At 46.2% G+C, this 18,615-nt stretch overlaps 2 protein-coding genes across 2 annotated transcripts; one reads left to right on the top strand and one right to left on the bottom strand.

Annotated features, from left to right (window-relative positions):
- The first annotated feature begins 347 nt into the window (after positions 1-347).
- On the top strand, positions 348-16,114 carry LOC135708137 (mucin-2). Its single transcript, XM_065230101.1, has 4 exons — positions 348-4,041; positions 4,100-4,267; positions 4,344-4,747; positions 14,885-16,114. The coding sequence occupies exons 1-4, from the start codon at positions 367-369 to the stop codon at positions 15,909-15,911; spliced, it is 5,274 nt and encodes a 1,757-aa protein (XP_065086173.1). The 5' UTR covers positions 348-366; the 3' UTR covers positions 15,912-16,114.
- Positions 16,115-16,224: 110 nt separating this feature from the next.
- RpLP0-like (ribosomal protein LP0-like) lies at positions 16,225-17,363 on the bottom strand. Its single transcript, XM_065230179.1, has 3 exons — positions 17,224-17,363; positions 16,741-17,145; positions 16,225-16,674 (listed from the first exon to the last, which is right to left on the bottom strand). Exons 1-3 carry the CDS (start codon positions 17,249-17,251, stop codon positions 16,259-16,261), a joined length of 849 nt encoding a protein of 282 aa, XP_065086251.1. The 5' UTR covers positions 17,252-17,363; the 3' UTR covers positions 16,225-16,258.
- Between the last annotated feature and the right edge of the window lie 1,252 nt (positions 17,364-18,615).

The following is an 18,615-nucleotide window of genomic DNA, read 5'->3' on the forward strand; positions in this document are numbered from 1 at the left end:
CCATGATCTAGTTGTGTCCAAGTGGGAGGGCGAGCGATCGGTATTAGCGTGCGCCGGAGAAAATCAATGTTTATCGCCAGGGCGAAAAGCATTTTGCACATGCTTCGAAAGTAAAAAGGCTGCTCTACCTTGTGCACAAATTAGTCTCTTCGGCAGGCATAGATAGAAAATAAAGAAAGACTAAATGACACGCTCCATCGAACATGAAACATGTAAAAGCTGAACGGAAAGCAGCAACTGCGTACCTGAAAGAGAAAAGCGAATTTGATTAGCGCATACCATTGAGCGTAAATGATTAATACTTTTGTTTTTCTTTCTCGATTTTGTTTTTCCATGTAGACGACACAGGACGTGCGTTTCGTGAGAATGGCGATAGATGTCGCCAAAAGGTGTTGGGTTCCAGTATTGGCCTTGGTGCTAAACCTGTCGTGCCTACAAGCAGGCGATCGCTGGTCCCGTCAGCTGACAGAGTATGGCAACGTCCAAGGCAATGACTGGATTCCACTGTCGCGACCGGGAGATCGACAAGCCGGAGCCAAGGTACTGAACTACTTCGACAACACCGGCTTCCTCGGCAACGACAACAGTGCCCAACCGCAGCATCATCAGTTCTCATTCGTTAACCAACCGTTCGGGGCTCATTCTAGCCGAGTGGTGTTCCCTCCACCACCTGCTGCGCAACCTCTTCAGCAGGAACTAGAACCTGCCTACAACCAAGCCTTTGGAAGTCATCAATCGTTTATACATCATTCGCCTTTCGGTGGAGTACAAACCGTCCAGAGACATCCACTGCCACCGTATAGTCCCCAGATACCGAAGGAGAATCTAGTCCAAGACAAGCCATCGCATGTAGAGCATCAATTCCAGTTCCCACACCATACTCAGACGCAACCGCAGACTACGCACCTTCGTCACCCGACGACTACTCTTCAGGGTCAACCTACCGGTGGAGTCTCCCAGGAGGAAGTTCAGCTGCTCTACGTCCCCGTGGAAACTCTCTACAATCAGAAACAGGCTGCGGAGAGCAATCGCTTCAGCTCGCTGCCTCAACCCGTCAGTGCTTCGCTCATCAATGACTTCTACACGGCAGCAACGACTACGCCAAAGCCACGAACTACCAATACCCCGTTCACCACCAAAGCCGCACCGACGGCTGCGCTACCAAGCAAACCGAAGCCAAACCAACCCCCGCTAGCCATGTTCATGTACAACGACGACAAACATGCTAAACTAACCGTCACCGATGCCTTGTCCAATCTGAAAAACACCTATACCATTTCCGTACTGGACAGTCTGAGCAAGAACCTACCCAAGGTATTCATCGGACCTTCTGGTCTCGCACCTCCGAAAGGATACTCCAAATTTGAGCTGCCATATCTCTCCAGCATCGATCAGAACCGTCTCTCTACCAAATCTGGCGATCTTCCCTTCTTTGTTGCTCCACAAAGCTACAAGACCCCCGGTGGATTCTCCAAGATTCCTCTACCTGCTCCACACGTCGGATCCGTCATTGTTCAGCAACCATTGGCCAGTACTCAGACTAACTACTTCCGGCAACCGGAGAATATCGAGTACTACCAACCATCTACACTCAAGTTCAACGAAGTGACCACGAAGACACCCATCACCCTGCCATCTAGCAAACCTCAGTACGAATCGGATCACTATACTTCCCCAACCTCGAAACCCACCACCGACCGAAGCAACTACAGCCGAGGAAACACTCAAACTCCCCAGGAATCCTACCGTCAACCACAAACAGAGCGAACTATCTACTCCCATTCACCCTTCAACAATGTCAATAACCTGCCAAACCGACACGTAGTCAACGAAGAGTACTTTAATCTAGCCAAAACCAAGAAACCAACCACTCCAAGCCCAACGCAAAGCTACAGTCCCAAAACCTACAGACCATTCGACTTCAAACCAATCCCAGAGCAAAAAATTCCTCTCTACCCAGTAGCCGACGATTTCACAACCCCGAAACCCACCACCACCACCACCACCACCACTACCACCACCACTACCACCGAAAAACCTTACACCTCCCGTCAGGAGGAGAACCGCATGAAGTCCTTCTTCAAGGAGGAGAACTTCCGCAACCGACGGCCATACACTCAGTCGACCGCCCCACCACCATACGAACAGCAGGAAGTAACGCAACCCATTCAAAACAGCCACGAAGAAGATCGCTACATCCACAAGTTCAAACTGGTCGACTCTGTACGCCCACAATCTACCCCCGCAACCAAATCTGTCATCGACAACGCTTTCCTGGATTTCTTCCAGCAGGACAATCATGGTGACATGGTGAAAACCGTCGTTGCCAACAACGCCCCGAATGGAGCCCAGCAGGTCATCCGCAACAACTACTTCTCCCAGAACACCAACGATGAGCCACCGAAGCAGAAGTTCGTCAGCACATACTACGCCCCAACGACTACGTCGACGACGTTAAGGACCACCACTTCCACCGCTCCGACTCCAGAGCAGGATTCGTTCTTCCAGGACTTCGAAGAAAAGAGCAAACAATACGAACCGGAGCGTTCGCGATTCCCTCAGAGTCGACCGGCTTCGGAGCCATCCTACAATACGCGTCTGCATAGCCAGGACTCGTTCCTGAACCGTTTCACCGAATCCAGCTACACCAACAAGTACAAGTACGAAACGAATACAAACGATGCGCACTACCCGGTGGAGGTCATCACCACTCAGGAACCCGTCAGATATGACACTACCACCGACGTGACGACCCCTCCTTCCGAGCAGTCGTACAGTATTCCTTCGGAACTGCCTCCGATCAGTGCCAACCTCCCTGGATTGGTAAACTCCCTCATGGAAGACGAATGGGCACAGAAGAAGGGCGAACAGGATTCTGCCGTCCCGGTTAGCTCCTCCACAACCAAGGGACACTTCCGCAAGCAAATTCACCGAACCACTCAGGCAACCACAACTCCAGAACCATACATCTCGGAAGTGACCACTCGTAGAACTCGGGGACGACGTCCCACAACCGGCTCTACCAGCTACGACTCTGCGTCTCCAACTCAAGCCACCATCATCAACCGAAGCAGATCACGCTATGTCCCCGCCGATGGTGAACGATCCTCCGGCCGAACTAGAACCAGAAGTCGCACCCAAACTGGCAGCAACTCCCGTGTGTCCAAAGAACAGGAAAACCTAGAATACCAACGTGACGTACTGAAACAGAACTACCCAGTGATTCGACCAGGTGGCAGCTCACCTACAATCACCACTACCACCCCACCACCAACAACGACCAGCACTACAACTGTCTATACAACCACCAGTCCGGTGACGTACCAACAAATCTACGAAGAACAAACCGAGCGTTTGAATCCGTACTACACTTCGCCTGAACCTCAGAACTTCCCCGTGGAACTAACAACATACGAAGAAGTTTCCATTCCCAGGAAAGAAACCTACTACAGCGAGAACTACTACGACCAGGAAGTGACCAGCGAGTACCCGCAGACTACCCGTGTCAACCAGCCACAGCAATACAGCCCCACCCCGAGTCCGGAAGACGTTGACGATGAATCCGTGCGCGTCCTACCTGTAGACCACCCGGTTGAACCGAAGCGTGAGAATCCCGTCGAAATTCAGCGGGAACAAACCACTGCCGCCGTCGTTCAACCACGTAGACAACCGGCCCGACAACCTGCGTATCAACTACCGGAAGAACGACAACCACCGACTACCACGTACAACAGCCACGAAGACGAAATGGAAATCCGCAAGGTAGCAATCACCCCCCGACCTAGAAGACCACTGTCCCGACAACCAGTATACTCGCCCAGAACAACGGCCCAGACGGAGCGAGTGACCACGGAACGTACCACGACCGAACCGTCATCACCATCATCATCGTCCAGAGGGTCATCTGTCCAGCGTCGTCCAGCGTTCGTAAGACGACCAGCTAGACCGCTGTACACGACGACCCCTGTACCGACGACGACTTACTCGAGCAGAGGCGTGTCCATCGGCGACGACGAGCTGCCCACGCAAGGATCTAACACCGTGAGTTTCAACTCCTCTCCCCCACATTTTCAGCAGAATCTGACGATTTCTCATTCAGGTGCGTCCCAAGAGTCGCCAGGACGTCCTCCGCGGAAGAACCCGACGGCCAGTGACGACAACCGTACCTAACACTAGCACCGCATCTCCAGAGCCTCCGGTGACTAGAGGATTTGCGAGAAACAAGGACCTTCGAAGGGTGTCTCCGACAATTCGATCAAGACAAGAAGTATTCCCAGTGCTCAAGTTCCCATACAATTCGCTAATCACAATTTCTAACCTTTTTTTTCCTCAAAAAATAACAGCAACGTGACCAACAACAAGCAGAGACGACGACGGCGCAGACGCCACGATTCCGCATCCGGGAGCGGACGCGCTTCAACCTGCAACCGCAGGAATCACAATGGTCAACCAAACTGACGCAGAACTCGTTCCAACCCGTCCATGAAATTGAATCGCGCCAGAAAAACCACTACGAAGACGAACGGTCATCGAACGAGCCGGAAACGGAAATTGTCACCGCCAGTGCGTTGCAGCAGGAACAGCCGGACCAGAACATTCAGCTGATCAGCGTGTCGGCCAACATGGGAGGACCAACGGTATCGACGTCCGACGATGGACATGGGCACGGAAGCGACGGTGGAGTAGTCATGAAGGAGGTGGCACTCAGCCAGGAGCCACCCCAGGCGGACGAACACGCGGACAATAGGTTGTAGAGAAGTATTATTTGCCATGCCGTAGAGATCTCTATATGCGCAGGGTTTTAACCCACACACACACATACTTTTAAGCCATTAGAGATCTCTATTTCAAACAAACACATCATCGCACGCTGAACGGTACGACGCTGACGATGGAGAGGGAGAACTCTTTCACCAAATCATTGTTGTATTTACAGGGTGATTAGGAATAACTGTCACTTTTAAAAATGGTCATAACGATTGAACGCTTGTATGAATTTTTGATATCAGTATATTCCAGATATATGTACTACATATATCACCTTCATCTTAGCTTGAGCTTGAGCTTGAGCTTGAGTTTGAGCTTGATTGACCGCCCACGGTTGCTAGTCTGTTACTGCCAGATCAGCTGTAATTACTCAGAGAACCAATAGACGATGCTTGGGACTAGCAATCATCCTCAATGTGTAAAAACTGGTGATCTTAAATTAGGCAATACCAGCGCCGGCCGCGCCCGAACACAGGCCAAGAAAGGAATGGGAAGGATTGTGTTGACATGACACTCGCTTTGATGGAAACCGAGAACACCTCTGCACTTCCACGAGGAATCACTGGGATGTTGGATAAGAGGGTTGGGTTTGCAGCAGGGTTCGTTTTGGTAAACGATAAGCTAAATTGATGTCCTAACGATCATATAACGCGAAGGAGCTTGGGACTAAACCCACGGTCTTCTGCTCAGTAAGCAAAAACGTTTGCCACTAGGCAGACGAGCACCTTTTTAATCACCGAGTTGCTGTTATTACCATGTAGTCATATTAACAAATATAACGATTGACGAATCTTGAATGTGGATGGGCCTGAGATTAGACTCATGATGTTCTCAGTAAGCAAAAACGGTTGCTCTAAGGCCACCGAGCCCCTCATATCACATAATACCGTTGCTCAAATGTGTGTATCCATTCAAACCCGGAACCAACGACAACAACGAGTTTCGCAAAATACACGATACTACTCGCAATTTCTTGTGATATAGTGGGCGGAATATTATTATATGAGACAATTCAATGCAGACGTCTTTCCAAATTTGGCAGATCGACAGGTAATCGGTGAGTTACCACGATAGTTGCTATTCAACAACTCGACAACGTCCCATCGTCAACGCCTGCTATGAGAATTTCCCATTGCAGACGCCAACGAAATGACGTCATCGAGCTATCGATCAACTACCCTGGTTATCGCCTGGTACCTTAAAGCACAATGCTAGGAGGCGAACCGGAAGAATCGATGAGCTACCTCTCCCCCCTACATATATCACCTTCATCTTAGCATACTTTAATTCAAATCTCTCTGCCTGTACCTTAATTAACAGCCATATTTGTCACGAAAATTAACCACAGCTGTCACGCACGCTTTAGTTTCAGCACTTTTTGAGTCCTGCTCTGATATTCATCGGATTTTCCAAGCATGGTTCCTTTGTAACTCTATAATTCAGGCATAACATTTGATAACGGCACAAAAGCATTTGTAAACAAACTTTCTAAGGCCCTTTACACGTGAACCAAAGTACGCCCACGCAAACCAACAACATCATCGGATAGGGACAACTATCACCTTTCCGAAGGTGGTATTGGTTTGCGTGGGCGTACTTTGGTTCACGTGTAAAGGGCCTTAGAAAGTTTGTTTACAAATGCTTTTGTGCCGTTATCAAATGTTATGCCTGAATTTTGCGAAACATAAATGTTTCGTTCACTCGAAGAGATTTCAGTTTCTAAAAGATAACACACGATTTTATACAGATTTATGACATGGTCCATTTTCACGTCCATGGCTGCTTGGAATCGAAAATGAATGAAATTTCAAATCCTACTATCAATGCAAGCTGACAATTGTACACATTTAAAAACAAACTTGAACATATATTCAGAGAACCCTTTAAGAATTGCATACATGTGAAAAAGGTGACAGTTACTCCGAATCACCCTGTATACCGATTTTCGAAATTGATACCGATATACAGATAATATTTCACAGAAGATCGATTTTTTAGATTTTATACCAATTTATACCGATTTTTTAATTAATCAAAATGGTTGTTGCCTTACTTACCTTACCAATCAGGCTAAGGCCTTGATGTCCTCTGCTGTCCGAAGAAGCCGTATCCACTCTACTCGATCCGTGGCCACACTTTGGCAGCCTTGTAGTCTGCGAAGTGTCCGCAGGTCACCTTCTGCTTTGTCGGTCCACCTTGCCCGCTGCGTGCCTCTTCTTCTTGTTGCTGTTGGGTCGCTTTCGAAAACCATTCTTACGACGTGCCCAGCCCACCGTAGTCACCATTTTTTGCAGTGTTGACGATGGATAATTCTCGTAGCATCTGGTGCAATTCGTGGGTCAAAAACACCAAAGATTTGTCCTCCACGAGCATAGTCCAGGCCGTAGAGGGCCACCGGTCCAATCAGCGTCTTGTAGATAGCCCAAGTAACAATATGGGTTTTATGAGGGTTCTGTAGACTATGATTTAGACTTGTAGAATGCTTTAAAATCTCGATAAAACTTGCAATGACTCCCAAGTGTCAACTTCGTGCGGCGGCGAATTTTATTCGACCTGAGCGTCCTCCGCAGTCCAAAGTAGGCACGATTCCCTGCCATAATGCGTCTTTGAATTTCTCTGCTGGTATCAGTTTTGGCGGTCACCAGTGAGCCCAAATACACGAGTTTGTCGACCAACTCGATTTCATCACCGTCAATCTGAACTCGGGGTGGGAGTCTTCCCTAGAACCTCTTCCGCTCATGTATTTCGTCTTCGATGCGTTGATGGCAAGTCCTATAGGCCTAAATTTAGCCTTCAGTTTGGTGTACGTTTCCACCATTGTCACAAAGGTCCGTGCTATGATTTCGATGTTGAAGTTGAATGGACTTCCTGAAAATTGTGCCACTCGTTTCTATCCCAGCTCTTCTTATCACACCTTCTGACACGATGTTAAATGATTATTGCCTGCCCAGTAGACTGATGCAAAATTTGACTTTTTCGCTCCACAGTGCTTAAATGGTTTCAAATCGGGTCCTGATTAGCCTCTCAAAGTTACAACTCATTTGGTTAGAAACAGACTTCGCACAAGCCATTTGAAGTTTACATGTAAATTACTATGGGAAATCTCAACTTTTTGTTCATTGTCTTCTAGTCTTTTTCCATATTGAGCTGCGAAACAGTTCGATAGCCATTCTTATAGAAAATTTTCTCGGCTACTTTTTTGCTCAAGATCCTTTCTATGTAAAACGAGACAGGAAAAAGTTATTAATTATTTAAGAGATTGGTAAACTTATGACATGATCCAGCCGCTGCTCTGTAGGCAACACTGTATTTCGCAGTGTGACATAGTAGCCATGATTTTTGTGTCCTATTCAACGCCCCAGGAACACCAATGTTGCCTGCTGAGCAGTTGATTGAGCATGATCATAAGACATCAGCGCATTGAACCATTGATAACTTTAGATTCTTGCATTTAATCAAGTGGTCTTCAGCAAAGTTGTAGCTGGGAAAATGTCCAACAAGTGCAGTTGAAAGCTTTTGAAGCAGACTGATATGGTGAATTATTAGATAGACATGAACAAAAATTTTGGTTTTACCATAGTAATTCCCATACAAACTTCAAATGGTTTGTGCCATCTCAGTTTCTCACCAAATGGGTTCAAATTTTGAGAGGTTAGTCAGGATCCGATTTGGAATCGTTTAAGTATTGTGGAGCGAAAATTTCAAATTTTGCATCACTCTACTGCCCAACCTTAAGGTGGAAGTTAATGCTTTCCCACTGATACAGACTCCACACCCGTTCGAACCCGGGACGGGACTTGACAATCCAGCTTCTCACTCTTCTTAATATTTTTGATGAATACCCGTCGAAAATTAGTGCAAGATGTTTGACGGAGTTGATCAATGATGCCAGGATTGCAGAATGATTTTTCTACTTTAATTTGAATTTGGTTCGGAGTTTCTACTGCAGTTAAGCACCTTGTACATCATTTTTGCTTATCACAATAAAAACAACCATAAACAAACAAGAATATCCATCGCTTAAAGCACGCCGTCGACCCTATTTTCCACCTTTACTTTCGCAAATATAAACAATTAACAACGCCATTGACGTCAACATTGATTCCGGCATCACTGCCAGTCAGATTGAAGCAGCCCAGGGGCAGGCGCGTAGGCAACATGTCATACCGTGACAGCGGACCCAGCACAGCAAAATAAATGATTTAAGCCCGGGACATGCTGCCTACTGTCAAACGCTGCTGTTGGTATAGACCTTGTCATTGGCCTGGATTGAAGTGATCCCTCTGTCTTTTTTATTCCACGATTGCTACTGTCAAATCGACCAATCAGTAACTGGCTCGGATTTGACAGCAAATTGGCTCGAAATCGCTACCCGATTGTCAAGTCCCGTCCCAGGTTCGAACCACACCCAAATTCAAAATTCACCAATATCAACAAGCATTGCAAATTAGCAAATACCATATTATTGTATGGTTATAATAATTCTACTACTGAAATTACAACTTCACTAAGTTCAGGGAAGGCCTGCCGAAGGACAGGGAAGTCGTGATGAAGTTCAGGGAAGTACTGCCGAATTTCAGGCAAGTCCAACCAAAGTTCAAGGAAGTCATGCTGAAGTTCAGCGAGGGCTTTCCGAAGTTCAGGGAAATATTGCTGAAGTTTAGGGAAGTCCTGCGGAAATTCAGGAAAGTCCTGCGGAAATTCAGGAAAGTCCTGCGGAAATTCAGAGAAGTTCTGCTGAAGTCCAAGGATGTTCTAGCGAAGTTCAGGGAAGTTTTGCCGAACTTTAGGGAAGGCCTGCCGAACTTCGGGGAAATCCTGCCGAAGTTCAGGGAAGGCCTGCCGAACCTCAGGAAAGTGCTGCCGAAAGTTCTGCCGAATTTCAGGGAAGTTCTGCCAAGGTTCAGGGAAGTGCTGTCATTTAATTTCAATTCTTGGAAATCAGGGTAGGGTAGAGAACCACTTAGTCGCCTATTTTGGGCCTATCAGAAAACTTCAAATAAATCCATGATTTCAGAGTTAACAAAACAATTATGCGTTTGGGATGATACTTTAGTTAATAAGCTGCCGAACGATGTCAATGATAACGCGTGATATGAAGGTTTGCACCCATTATTCCCAAAAACAAAAGAAGCGCTCCGACCGAATCAATTTTTATCTTCATCCGATAGGCCGAAGTGAATTCATTGGCGGTTCAATGGAGTTTCAATGCGTTAGGCCGAGTTTAGAATCCGTAGGCCGAGTTTGTCATCAAGAAGCAGTGTTAGACTTTTGACAATATCTCAACGATTAGTTTCTGCGCTAGATTAAGAAAGTCTAAGTGCGGGTTGTGCTTGATAGGCCAGAAATGGGGTAGTTAACCCTAGTCCTGATGAAGTTCAGGGAACTCCTGCCAAAGTTTAGGAAAGGCCTGCCGAACCTCAGGAAAGTCCTGACGAGGTTCAGAAAAATTTTGCCGAATTTCAGGGAAATCCTGCCAAGGTTCAGGGAAGTCCTGCCAAGGTTCAGGGAAGTCCTTCCGAAGTTCATATAAGGCCTGCCGAACCTCATAGAAGTCCTGCCATTTCAATTCTTCGAATTAACGAAAGTCCTACTCAAGTTCAGGAAAGTCCTGCTGAAGTTCAGGGAAGGCCTGCCGAACTTGAAGCAAGTCCTGCTGAAGTTCAGGAAAGTCCTGCTGAAGTTCAGGGAAGTTTTACCGAACTTCAGGGAAGTGCTGCGAATGTTCAAGAATAGCCTGCCAAACTTCAGGGAAATCCTCCATTTTCAATTCTTCGAAATCAGGAAAGTCCTGCTGAAGTTCAGAAAAGTCGTTCCGAACTTCAAAGAATGCCTACCGAAGTTCAGGAGGGTTCTGCCATTTCAATTCTTGGAAATCAGGGCCGTAGTCTGGGAAGTCCTGCCGAACTTCAGGGAAGTCCTACCGATTTTCAGGGAAGTTCTGCCGTAGTTCAGGGAAGCCCTGCCGAAGATCAGGGAAGTCCTGCCAAAGTTCAGGAAAGTTTTGCCGAACTTCAGGAAAATCCTACCAATGTTCAGGGAAGGCCTGCCGAACCTCAGGGAAGTCCTGGCGAGGTTCAGGAAAGTCATGCCGAAAGTTCTGCTGACTTTCAGAAAAGTCCTGCCAAGGTTCAGGGAAGTCCTACCGAAGTTCAGGAAAGTCCTTCCGAAGTTCAGCGAAGGCCTGCCGAAGTTTAGGCAAGTCCTGCCATTTCAACTCTTCGAAATTAGGAAAGTCCTGCTGAAGTTCAGGGAACTCCTGCCGAAGTTCAGCGAAGGCCTGCTGAAGTTCAGGAAAGTCCTGCAATTTCAATTCTCCGAAATCAGGAAAGTCCTGCTGAAGTTCAGGAAAGTCCTGCCGAACTTCAGGGAAGGCCTGCCGAAGTTCAGGAGAGTTCTGCCACTTCAATTCTTGGAAATCAGGGAAGTCGGCCGAACTTCAGGGTAGTCCAACCGATTTTCAGCGAAGTCCTGCCGTAGTTCAGGGAAGGCCTGCCGAAGTTCAGGGAAGTATTTTTGAAGTTCAGGGAAGTTTTTCCGAACTTCAGGGAAGTCCTACCAATGTTCAGGCAAGGCCTGTCGAACCTGCGGGAAATCCTGACGAGGTTCAGGAAAGCCCTGAGGAGGTTCAGGAAAGTTCTACCGAAAGTTCTGCTGAATTTCAGAGAAGTCCAGCCAAGGTTCAGGGAAGTCCTACCGAAGTTCAGGAAAGTCCTTCCGAAGTTCAGCGAAGGCCTGTCGAAGTTAAGGCAACTCCTGCCATTTCAATTCTTCGAAATTAGGAAAGTCCTGCTGAAGCTCTGGGAACTCCTGCCGAAGTTCAGGGAAGGCCTGCCGAAGTTCAGGGAAGTCATGCAATTTCAATTCTTCGAAATCAGAAAAGTCCTTCTGAAGTTCAGGAAAGTCCTGCCGAACTTCAGGGAAGGCCTTCCGAAGTTCAGGAGAGTTCTGCCATTTCAATTCTTGGAAATCAGGGAAGTCGGCCGAAGTTCAGGATAGTCCTGTCGAAATTCAGGGAAGTATTGTTGAAGTTCAGGGAAGTTTTGCCGATTTTCATGGAAGTCCTACCAATGTTCAGGCAAGGCCTGCCGAACCTGCGGGAAATCCTGACGAGGTTCACGAAAGCCCTAACGAGGTTCAGGAAAGTCATGCCGAAAGTTCTGCTGAATTTCAGAGAAGTCCAGCCAAGGTTCAGGGAAGTCCTACCGAAGTTCAGGAAAGTCCTTCCGAAGTTCAGCGAAGGCCTGCCGAAGTTTAGGCAAGTCCTGCCATTTACATTCTTCGAAATTAGGAAAGTCCTGCTGAATTTCAAGAAACTCCTGCCGAAGTTCAGGGAAGGCCTGCTGAAGTTCAGGAAAGTTCTGCAATTTCAATTCTTCGAAATCAGGAAAGTCCTGCTGAAGTTCAGGAAAGTCCAGGCGCACTTTAGGGAAGGCCTGCCAAAGTTCAGGAGAGTTCTGCTATTTCAATTCTTGGAAATCAGGGAAGTCGGCCGAACTTCAGGGTAGTCCTGCCGAACTTCAGGGAAGGCCTGCCGAAGTTCAGGAGAGTTCTGCTATTTCAATTCTTGGAAATCAGGGAAGTCGGCCGAACTTCAGCGAAGTCCTGCCGTAGTTCAGGGAAGGCCTGCCGAAGTTCAGGGAAGTCCTGCCGAAGTTCAGGGAAGTATTTTTGAAGCTCAGTGAAGTTTTGCCGAACTTCAGGGAAGTCCTACCAATGTTCAGGCAAGGCCTGTCGAACCTGCGGGAAATCCTGACGAGGTTCAGGAAAGCCCTGAGGAGGTTCAGGAAAGTTCTACCGAAAGTTCTGCTGAATTTCAGAGAAGTCCAGCCAAGGTTCAGGGAAGTCCTACCGAAGTTCAGGAAAGTCCTTCCGAAGTTCAGCGAAGGCCTGTCGAAGTTTAGGCAACTCCTGCCATTTCAATTCTTCGAAATTAGGAAAGTCCTGCTGAAGTTCTGGGAACTCCTGCCGAAGTTCAGGGAAGGCCTGCCGAAGTTCAGGGAAGGCCTGCAGAAGTTCAGGGAAGTCATGCAATTTCAATTCTTCGAAATCAGAAAAGTCCTGCTGAAGTTCAGGAAAGTCCTGCCGAACTTCAGGGAAGGCCTGCCGAAGTTCAGGAGTGTTCTGCCATTTCAATTGTTGGAAATCAGGGAAGTCCTGCCGAACTTCAGGGTAGTCCAACCGATTTTCAGCGAAGTCCTGCCGTAGTTCAGGGAAGGCCGGCCGAAGTTCAGGGAAGTCCTGCCGAAGTTCAGGGAAGTATTTTTGAAGTTCAGTGAAGTTTTGCCGAACTTCAGGGAAGTCCTACCAATGTTCAGGCAAGGCCTGTCGAACCTACGGGAAATCCTGACGAGGTTCAGGAAAGTTCTACCGAAAGTTCTTCTGAATTTCAGAGAAGTCCAGCCAAGGTTCAGGGAAGTCCTACCGAAGTTCAGGAAAGTCCTTCCGAAGTTCAACGAAGGCCTGCCGAAGTTTAGGCAAGTCCTGCCATTTCAACTCTTCGAAATCAGAAAAGTCCTGCTGAACTTCAGGAAAGTCCTGCCGAACTTCAGGGAAGGCCTGCCGAAGTTCAGGAGAGTTCTGCGATTTCAATTCGTGGAAATCAGGGAAGTCCTGCCGAACTTCAGGAAAGTCCTACCGATTTTCAGGCAAGTCCTACCGTAGTTCAGGGAAGGCCTGCCGAAGTTCAGGGAAATCCTGCTGAAGTTCAGGGAACTCCTGTCGAAGTTCAAGAAACTCCTGCCGAAGTTCAGAGAAGTTCTGCCAAAGTTCACTCATTTTCAACTTTTATTCAATTTTCATACTGCCGTACTCTACCGGCACTATCAACCTACTCTCTTCAGACCTTTCTCTAGCTAATAAATTATCACACTAAAACTTCATGTTAGATAGGATTTCCAACCAACTGTGATTTTTGCAATCATGAACTAATTACAGTAGTAATAGGCAGGCATGGAAAATCATTTGCATTCATTTCGTACATTCATTGGCATTCATTTGTCTCTAACTTTTTTCATCAACAGAATTCCGTAAAATTATGCATGAAGCTTTTGTAGGTTGTATAATTAACTACAACTTTTGTTAATAACTTAAATCTGTATCTCTTATGCATGATGAACTAGAGCGGGCAGAACATGTTCTTGTTTTTCGGTGAATGTAATTTACATTCACTCAAAAATAATGATGGGTACAGTTTGCTCTGGTTCATCATGCATAAGAGATACAGGTTTGAATCGTTGACAAAAGTTGTAGCTAATTATAAAACCTATAAAAGCTTCATACATTACTTTACGGAATTCTGTTGATGGTAAAAGTTAGAGACAAATGAATGTAAATGAATGCATGAAATGAACGTAAATGATTTTCCATCCCTGGTAATAGGAATAATTTCTCGTTATTCTCGTAATTTCGGAAATTTTCCCAATTGTGCTGTATGCAGGCTCGATGTAGCCCCAATGCTGGTTGGAAAAAGCATGATTCATCATACAGCCATTCGGACATTATTCAAATGCATTTTCAGAACTGAACTGCCTATAATTGCATATCAGTCCCATATGGATTTTCGTCAGTTTTGAGATAACAACGCTATCCATTTATAATTTACATATTATGTGATAAAACTACGGACTTTAATAAACCAACATCAAGTCAGTTTGTCCCATCGAGCAAAGTGATCGCATCAGTCCCACCCTGAAATTCAATCGATACAGTTCTGCATTTATAATTTGCCATATTTTTCACTGTTATTACAACACATGCAAGCTCCATTGCAACTGATTGTAACTTGTAAAAATTATCAATAAATATACTACGATTTTTCAAATATTTACATGGGACTTGCACATCGCAACTTCAACTGCCATTTTCTCAATACCTACTTTTTTCCATATGGGTCTGATATGCAATTATAGGCAGTGAATGTGTCAAACAATACCTAACTGGCACGTGACTTAAACACAACACCGTCCAACAGAAAAGACTGAAGCTCACACAACTTTTTCTCATTTCGACGAGACCGACATCACCCAACAAATTCAAACCGTGAACCCTTTTTTTTTAAAGAATAACAACTCACTAATCAAACCCCACCCTTTCCCCTTCGCCAATGCCATTCCAGTAACGTCCCCACCTTCGCCGAACTGCTCAACGACGTGATGAAGGAGTACATCGACGATAGCTTCCAGCAGGGCGAAACGGAGAGCAAAACCGTCGAAAACGAAGTGCTGCTCGAAGAGTCGAAACCTGCCACCACCGAATCCCATCGTGGCGCCGTTGCTGCTGCTCTCAGGGCCGAACGACCGAAGTCCTACAACAGCCGAGGCAACTTCCGCAAACGGGGCCGCTCACACGTAGTTGAGTCGTTCGAAACGGCCGAATCGCAGCACATCAACAGCCACGTGTACAATACCGCTGGGTTTGAATCGCTGAAGAGCATCGACAGAGCTGCCCTGAGGGGAAAGAACATTCTCGACGAGGCAAAGGGTAGCAGTCCGGTTGAAGAGGAAGTCCCAGTGACGACCACGACAACTACTACGACGACGACGGAAGCGCCGGTCACTGACCTTCCGGAAACGACTACCGTTGGTGGACAAGAGACTACCCCGACTTTTGAAACCACGTCAATTTTGCCCACGGAGAGGGAAGCTACCACGGCCATTCCCACGCTGGAGGCTCAATCCGAACAAGATGAAGAGCAGCAGTTTTCGACGGAGCAATTCTACGATGATGAGCCCGAGCAGGTTCAAGGAGAACACGAAGATCACCAGCAAGGAATTTTTGCTGATGTGAAGAAACAGCTTTCCGATCTGTTTGCGATGGCCGAAAACGATCCGGAGACGGAGGAAATTGAAGACGAAGATGAGCATTTTCGACAACTGGAAGTGGGCGGGTACCATGAGGTAGATTTGGTCAGCACGGAGGGTCCCAGCACAACCACGGCCGCCGACATGGCAGCAAGCGAGAACCGACAAGAACCGGCGACGGAAGCGGCTCCCAAAGCCGCCGTTGACGATGCCATGGGCCCAATGGCCATCCCGACGTCCACCTCCAATGGAATTACGCACGAAACCGAAATCTGCTATCGGGGGCGATGCATCAAGACGGATGAGAAGAAGCCCAGACGGAATAAGTTCAAACCAAACTAGTAGTTGGTAGCAGAACGCCTTAGTCTCTACGTTACGAATAGGTCCTTCCGAGACTCTAACTCACTCATCCACCAATCCCTCCCGATCCTCTCTCTCTCTAGTAGTTAGTGTTCTTTTTTGTAAAGAGAAACGTTACGACTTATTTATTTGTAATATAATAAGGGTAGAAATAAAACGAGATAATAAACAGTGAAAAATTACGTTTGACTATTTGATTATTCAAAATCCGAAATAAATTACCTCCAGGATATTTCGGACCATTTAGCTCATATATTAAGAAACAGACTTAAATGGTGGAAGATAAATTTATACCTTAGCCTAACAAGAATAACACTAACCTTAAAAAGCTACTCGTCATCATCATCCTCGTCGTCATCATCATCATCATCGTCGTCGTTCACATCCATATCTTCGTCCTCCTGATCATCCTCGTCCTCATCCTCGCTCATTGCTTCTTCGGACTTTGACTTCTTGGGCTTCTTAGGCAGTGCCTTCCTAGTCTTCTTTGTGAGTTTGATAGACCGCTTCTTAATCTCTTCGAAGCCGTTCTCCTTCGTGCAGCAGCAGTTGACAATGACCTTGAATTTAGCCATTGGATTTCCCAACAGTTTCAGGATTCGTGCCTGCTCCGGCGTCAATACCTTATCCTTTTCGCACACGGTGAAATCTTTGTACAATGTAACAATTCCTCGGTCGAGCTTCGTCGGCATTCCCAGGGAACGAAGATGCGGTTCGATAGCGTGTGAAAATTGCTCCAGTGGACCTAATCAAGAAGTACAATTTTAAAATCCCACCAAAACCACACCGAGGAACATCTTTCAAAGCATACCCTCCTTCAGCAGCACCGTTTTTGTCGCCTTGAATCCACTGCGAGCGAACTCGGTGGCCGAGTACGATTCGAACCAATCCAGCACCGTCTCCTTGCCCTCGGACGTAAACAGCAAGCCACACTGACCGACCATCTGCTCCCGCAGCTTCTCCAGATCCTGTTCCAGCTTCGGATCCTCGTCCGTGTCGTCGCTGACAAACTTCAGTCCCAGCTGCATGACACGATTTTTACCGAAAAAGAAGCGCGAGTTCTTCCAAGCCGACCGCACGTCCTTCAGTTTGGTGTTGCGCATATTCTGAACGGTAAACAGGAAAACATTGTCGTACTTTTGCCGACATTCCTGGATGTCCGTGATGATCTGCTGCTTGTTCGACAAACCCTTCCGATCGGTTTTGGTCAACGAAACTGCCCGTGTGGAAGAGGGAAACGTGTGATCAGTTTAGTCTCAGACCACTTTCAGAATAACAGAATATTGAAACATACCTTTCTGATCTCTTTTGTTTTTCGGCATCGTACTTTAGTTGCAGTGCTGCACGGATATGAAATTAAACGATATTTTTTGCAATTATTACGGCAGTAATTCACGTTTTATTCCAAATAACTCGTTTCGAACCACAAATTTGAAATTGCTGTAAACACATGTACATGCTGCTTGACGTTTGCCGGGTGACAGTAGCCGTCATGCAGCAAGGTGACTCAAAAGTTCTGAAACGAGTTGAGTGTTTTGGGGTTTTCTTTGTGTCGATGCTATAAAAATATCAGGCGTAACATTAGAAAAAGACACTATGATATAAAAGCGTTCACACTTAAAGGTATTAGCAACAATCAATACGAAACTAACGATTTTAAATTGGCTCACCACTTTAGTAGCCTATCCAGCTTTCCATGCTCGGTAATGGCGCCCTGTTTGTATGAATAAATGTATCCTTCATTGTGCTTTTTGACACTATCTGGATGTTCGAATTTCAACCCCTTCCCTTTCCCTCTCCCAGGAACAGAAGAAAATGGAACAACATACGCCCTCCAGTTAGTGTCAAAAAGCACAGTGAAGGATACATTTATTCATACAAACAGGCCGCCATTATCGAGCATGGAAAGCTGGATTGGTCCCAAGCAAACTAGTGTTTGAGTAAAATTAACGAAAAGTAAGTTAAAAGCACAGACAAACAGACATAACACTGGCAATTTGTTCATCGAACACGCATTTAACGGTAAATTTAAATGTTTTTAGTTGGTAATACCGTCACCTGTGGCGCGCATAGTCAATAAACCTTCCGTTTGACGTTTACACACTACCGCCATCTGTTCAGCGTACTACCCATCACAGTATACTCAACAGATGGCGGTAGTGTTTTAGCAACGATGTTTTAAATTGAAAAGTATTCAATGTGTTATGTCTGTTTGTCTGTGTTAAAAGTATTCATCAATGAGAACGAAATTTCATCCAAAAGAGCAGTAATAACGGAGTACTTATTTTGCAGTACTTTCTATCTCGATATTGAGTTGTTCCATCCGATGTCGATTTGGTTCTAACTAGTTTTCAATCCGATAAGTAGGCTTACTCAGATTGTGCTTTTCCGCTGTCATTGCGCTTGGACCTTTAATCACGCAGAGATATATATCGTCGAAACAAACATATTTGAGGTAAATTTAAACGTAAACTCAGTTTTTTTTTTCTGGCCACAAAAATATATTAGATTGATTTCAAACAGGGTTGCATCCACTAAAGCCCTACAGTAAAAGTATGGACGTCTGTCAAAGCTGTTCCAATCGAACCATCAAAATGCACCGCTTTGCTCGATTGGAACAGCTTTTTTCAGTTTTTTGGTGACAGTCGTCCACACGGATAGAAATCTCCTTTTACCTTTTGGTAAA

Source organism: Ochlerotatus camptorhynchus, unplaced genomic scaffold (assembly GCF_037179485.1).
Source record: "Ochlerotatus camptorhynchus isolate MF236.1 unplaced genomic scaffold, CSIRO-AGI_Acam_v1.1 ptg000328l, whole genome shotgun sequence".
NCBI lineage: Eukaryota > Metazoa > Arthropoda > Insecta > Diptera > Culicidae > Ochlerotatus > Ochlerotatus camptorhynchus.

Excerpts from the sequence above, each read along its gene's own strand:
- LOC135708137 (XM_065230101.1), top strand. The coding sequence starts at position 367 with ATGGCGATAGATGTCGCCAAAAGGTGTTGGGTTCCAGTATTGGCCTTG. Across the intron at positions 4,042-4,099 it reads CCACGCAAGGATCTAACACC|GTGCGTCCCAAGAGTCGCCA; the intron begins GTGAGTTTCAAC and ends TTTCTCATTCAG. Across the intron at positions 4,268-4,343 it reads CAATTCGATCAAGACAAGAA|CAACGTGACCAACAACAAGC; the intron begins GTATTCCCAGTG and ends AAAAAATAACAG.
- RpLP0-like (XM_065230179.1), bottom strand. The coding sequence starts at position 17,251 with ATGCCGAAAAACAAAAGAGATCAGAAAG. Across the intron at positions 17,146-17,223 it reads AAACAAAAGAGATCAGAAAG|TTTCGTTGACCAAAACCGAT; the intron begins GTATGTTTCAAT and ends CCACACGGGCAG. Across the intron at positions 16,675-16,740 it reads AACGGTGCTGCTGAAGGAGG|GTCCACTGGAGCAATTTTCA; the intron begins GTATGCTTTGAA and ends CTTCTTGATTAG.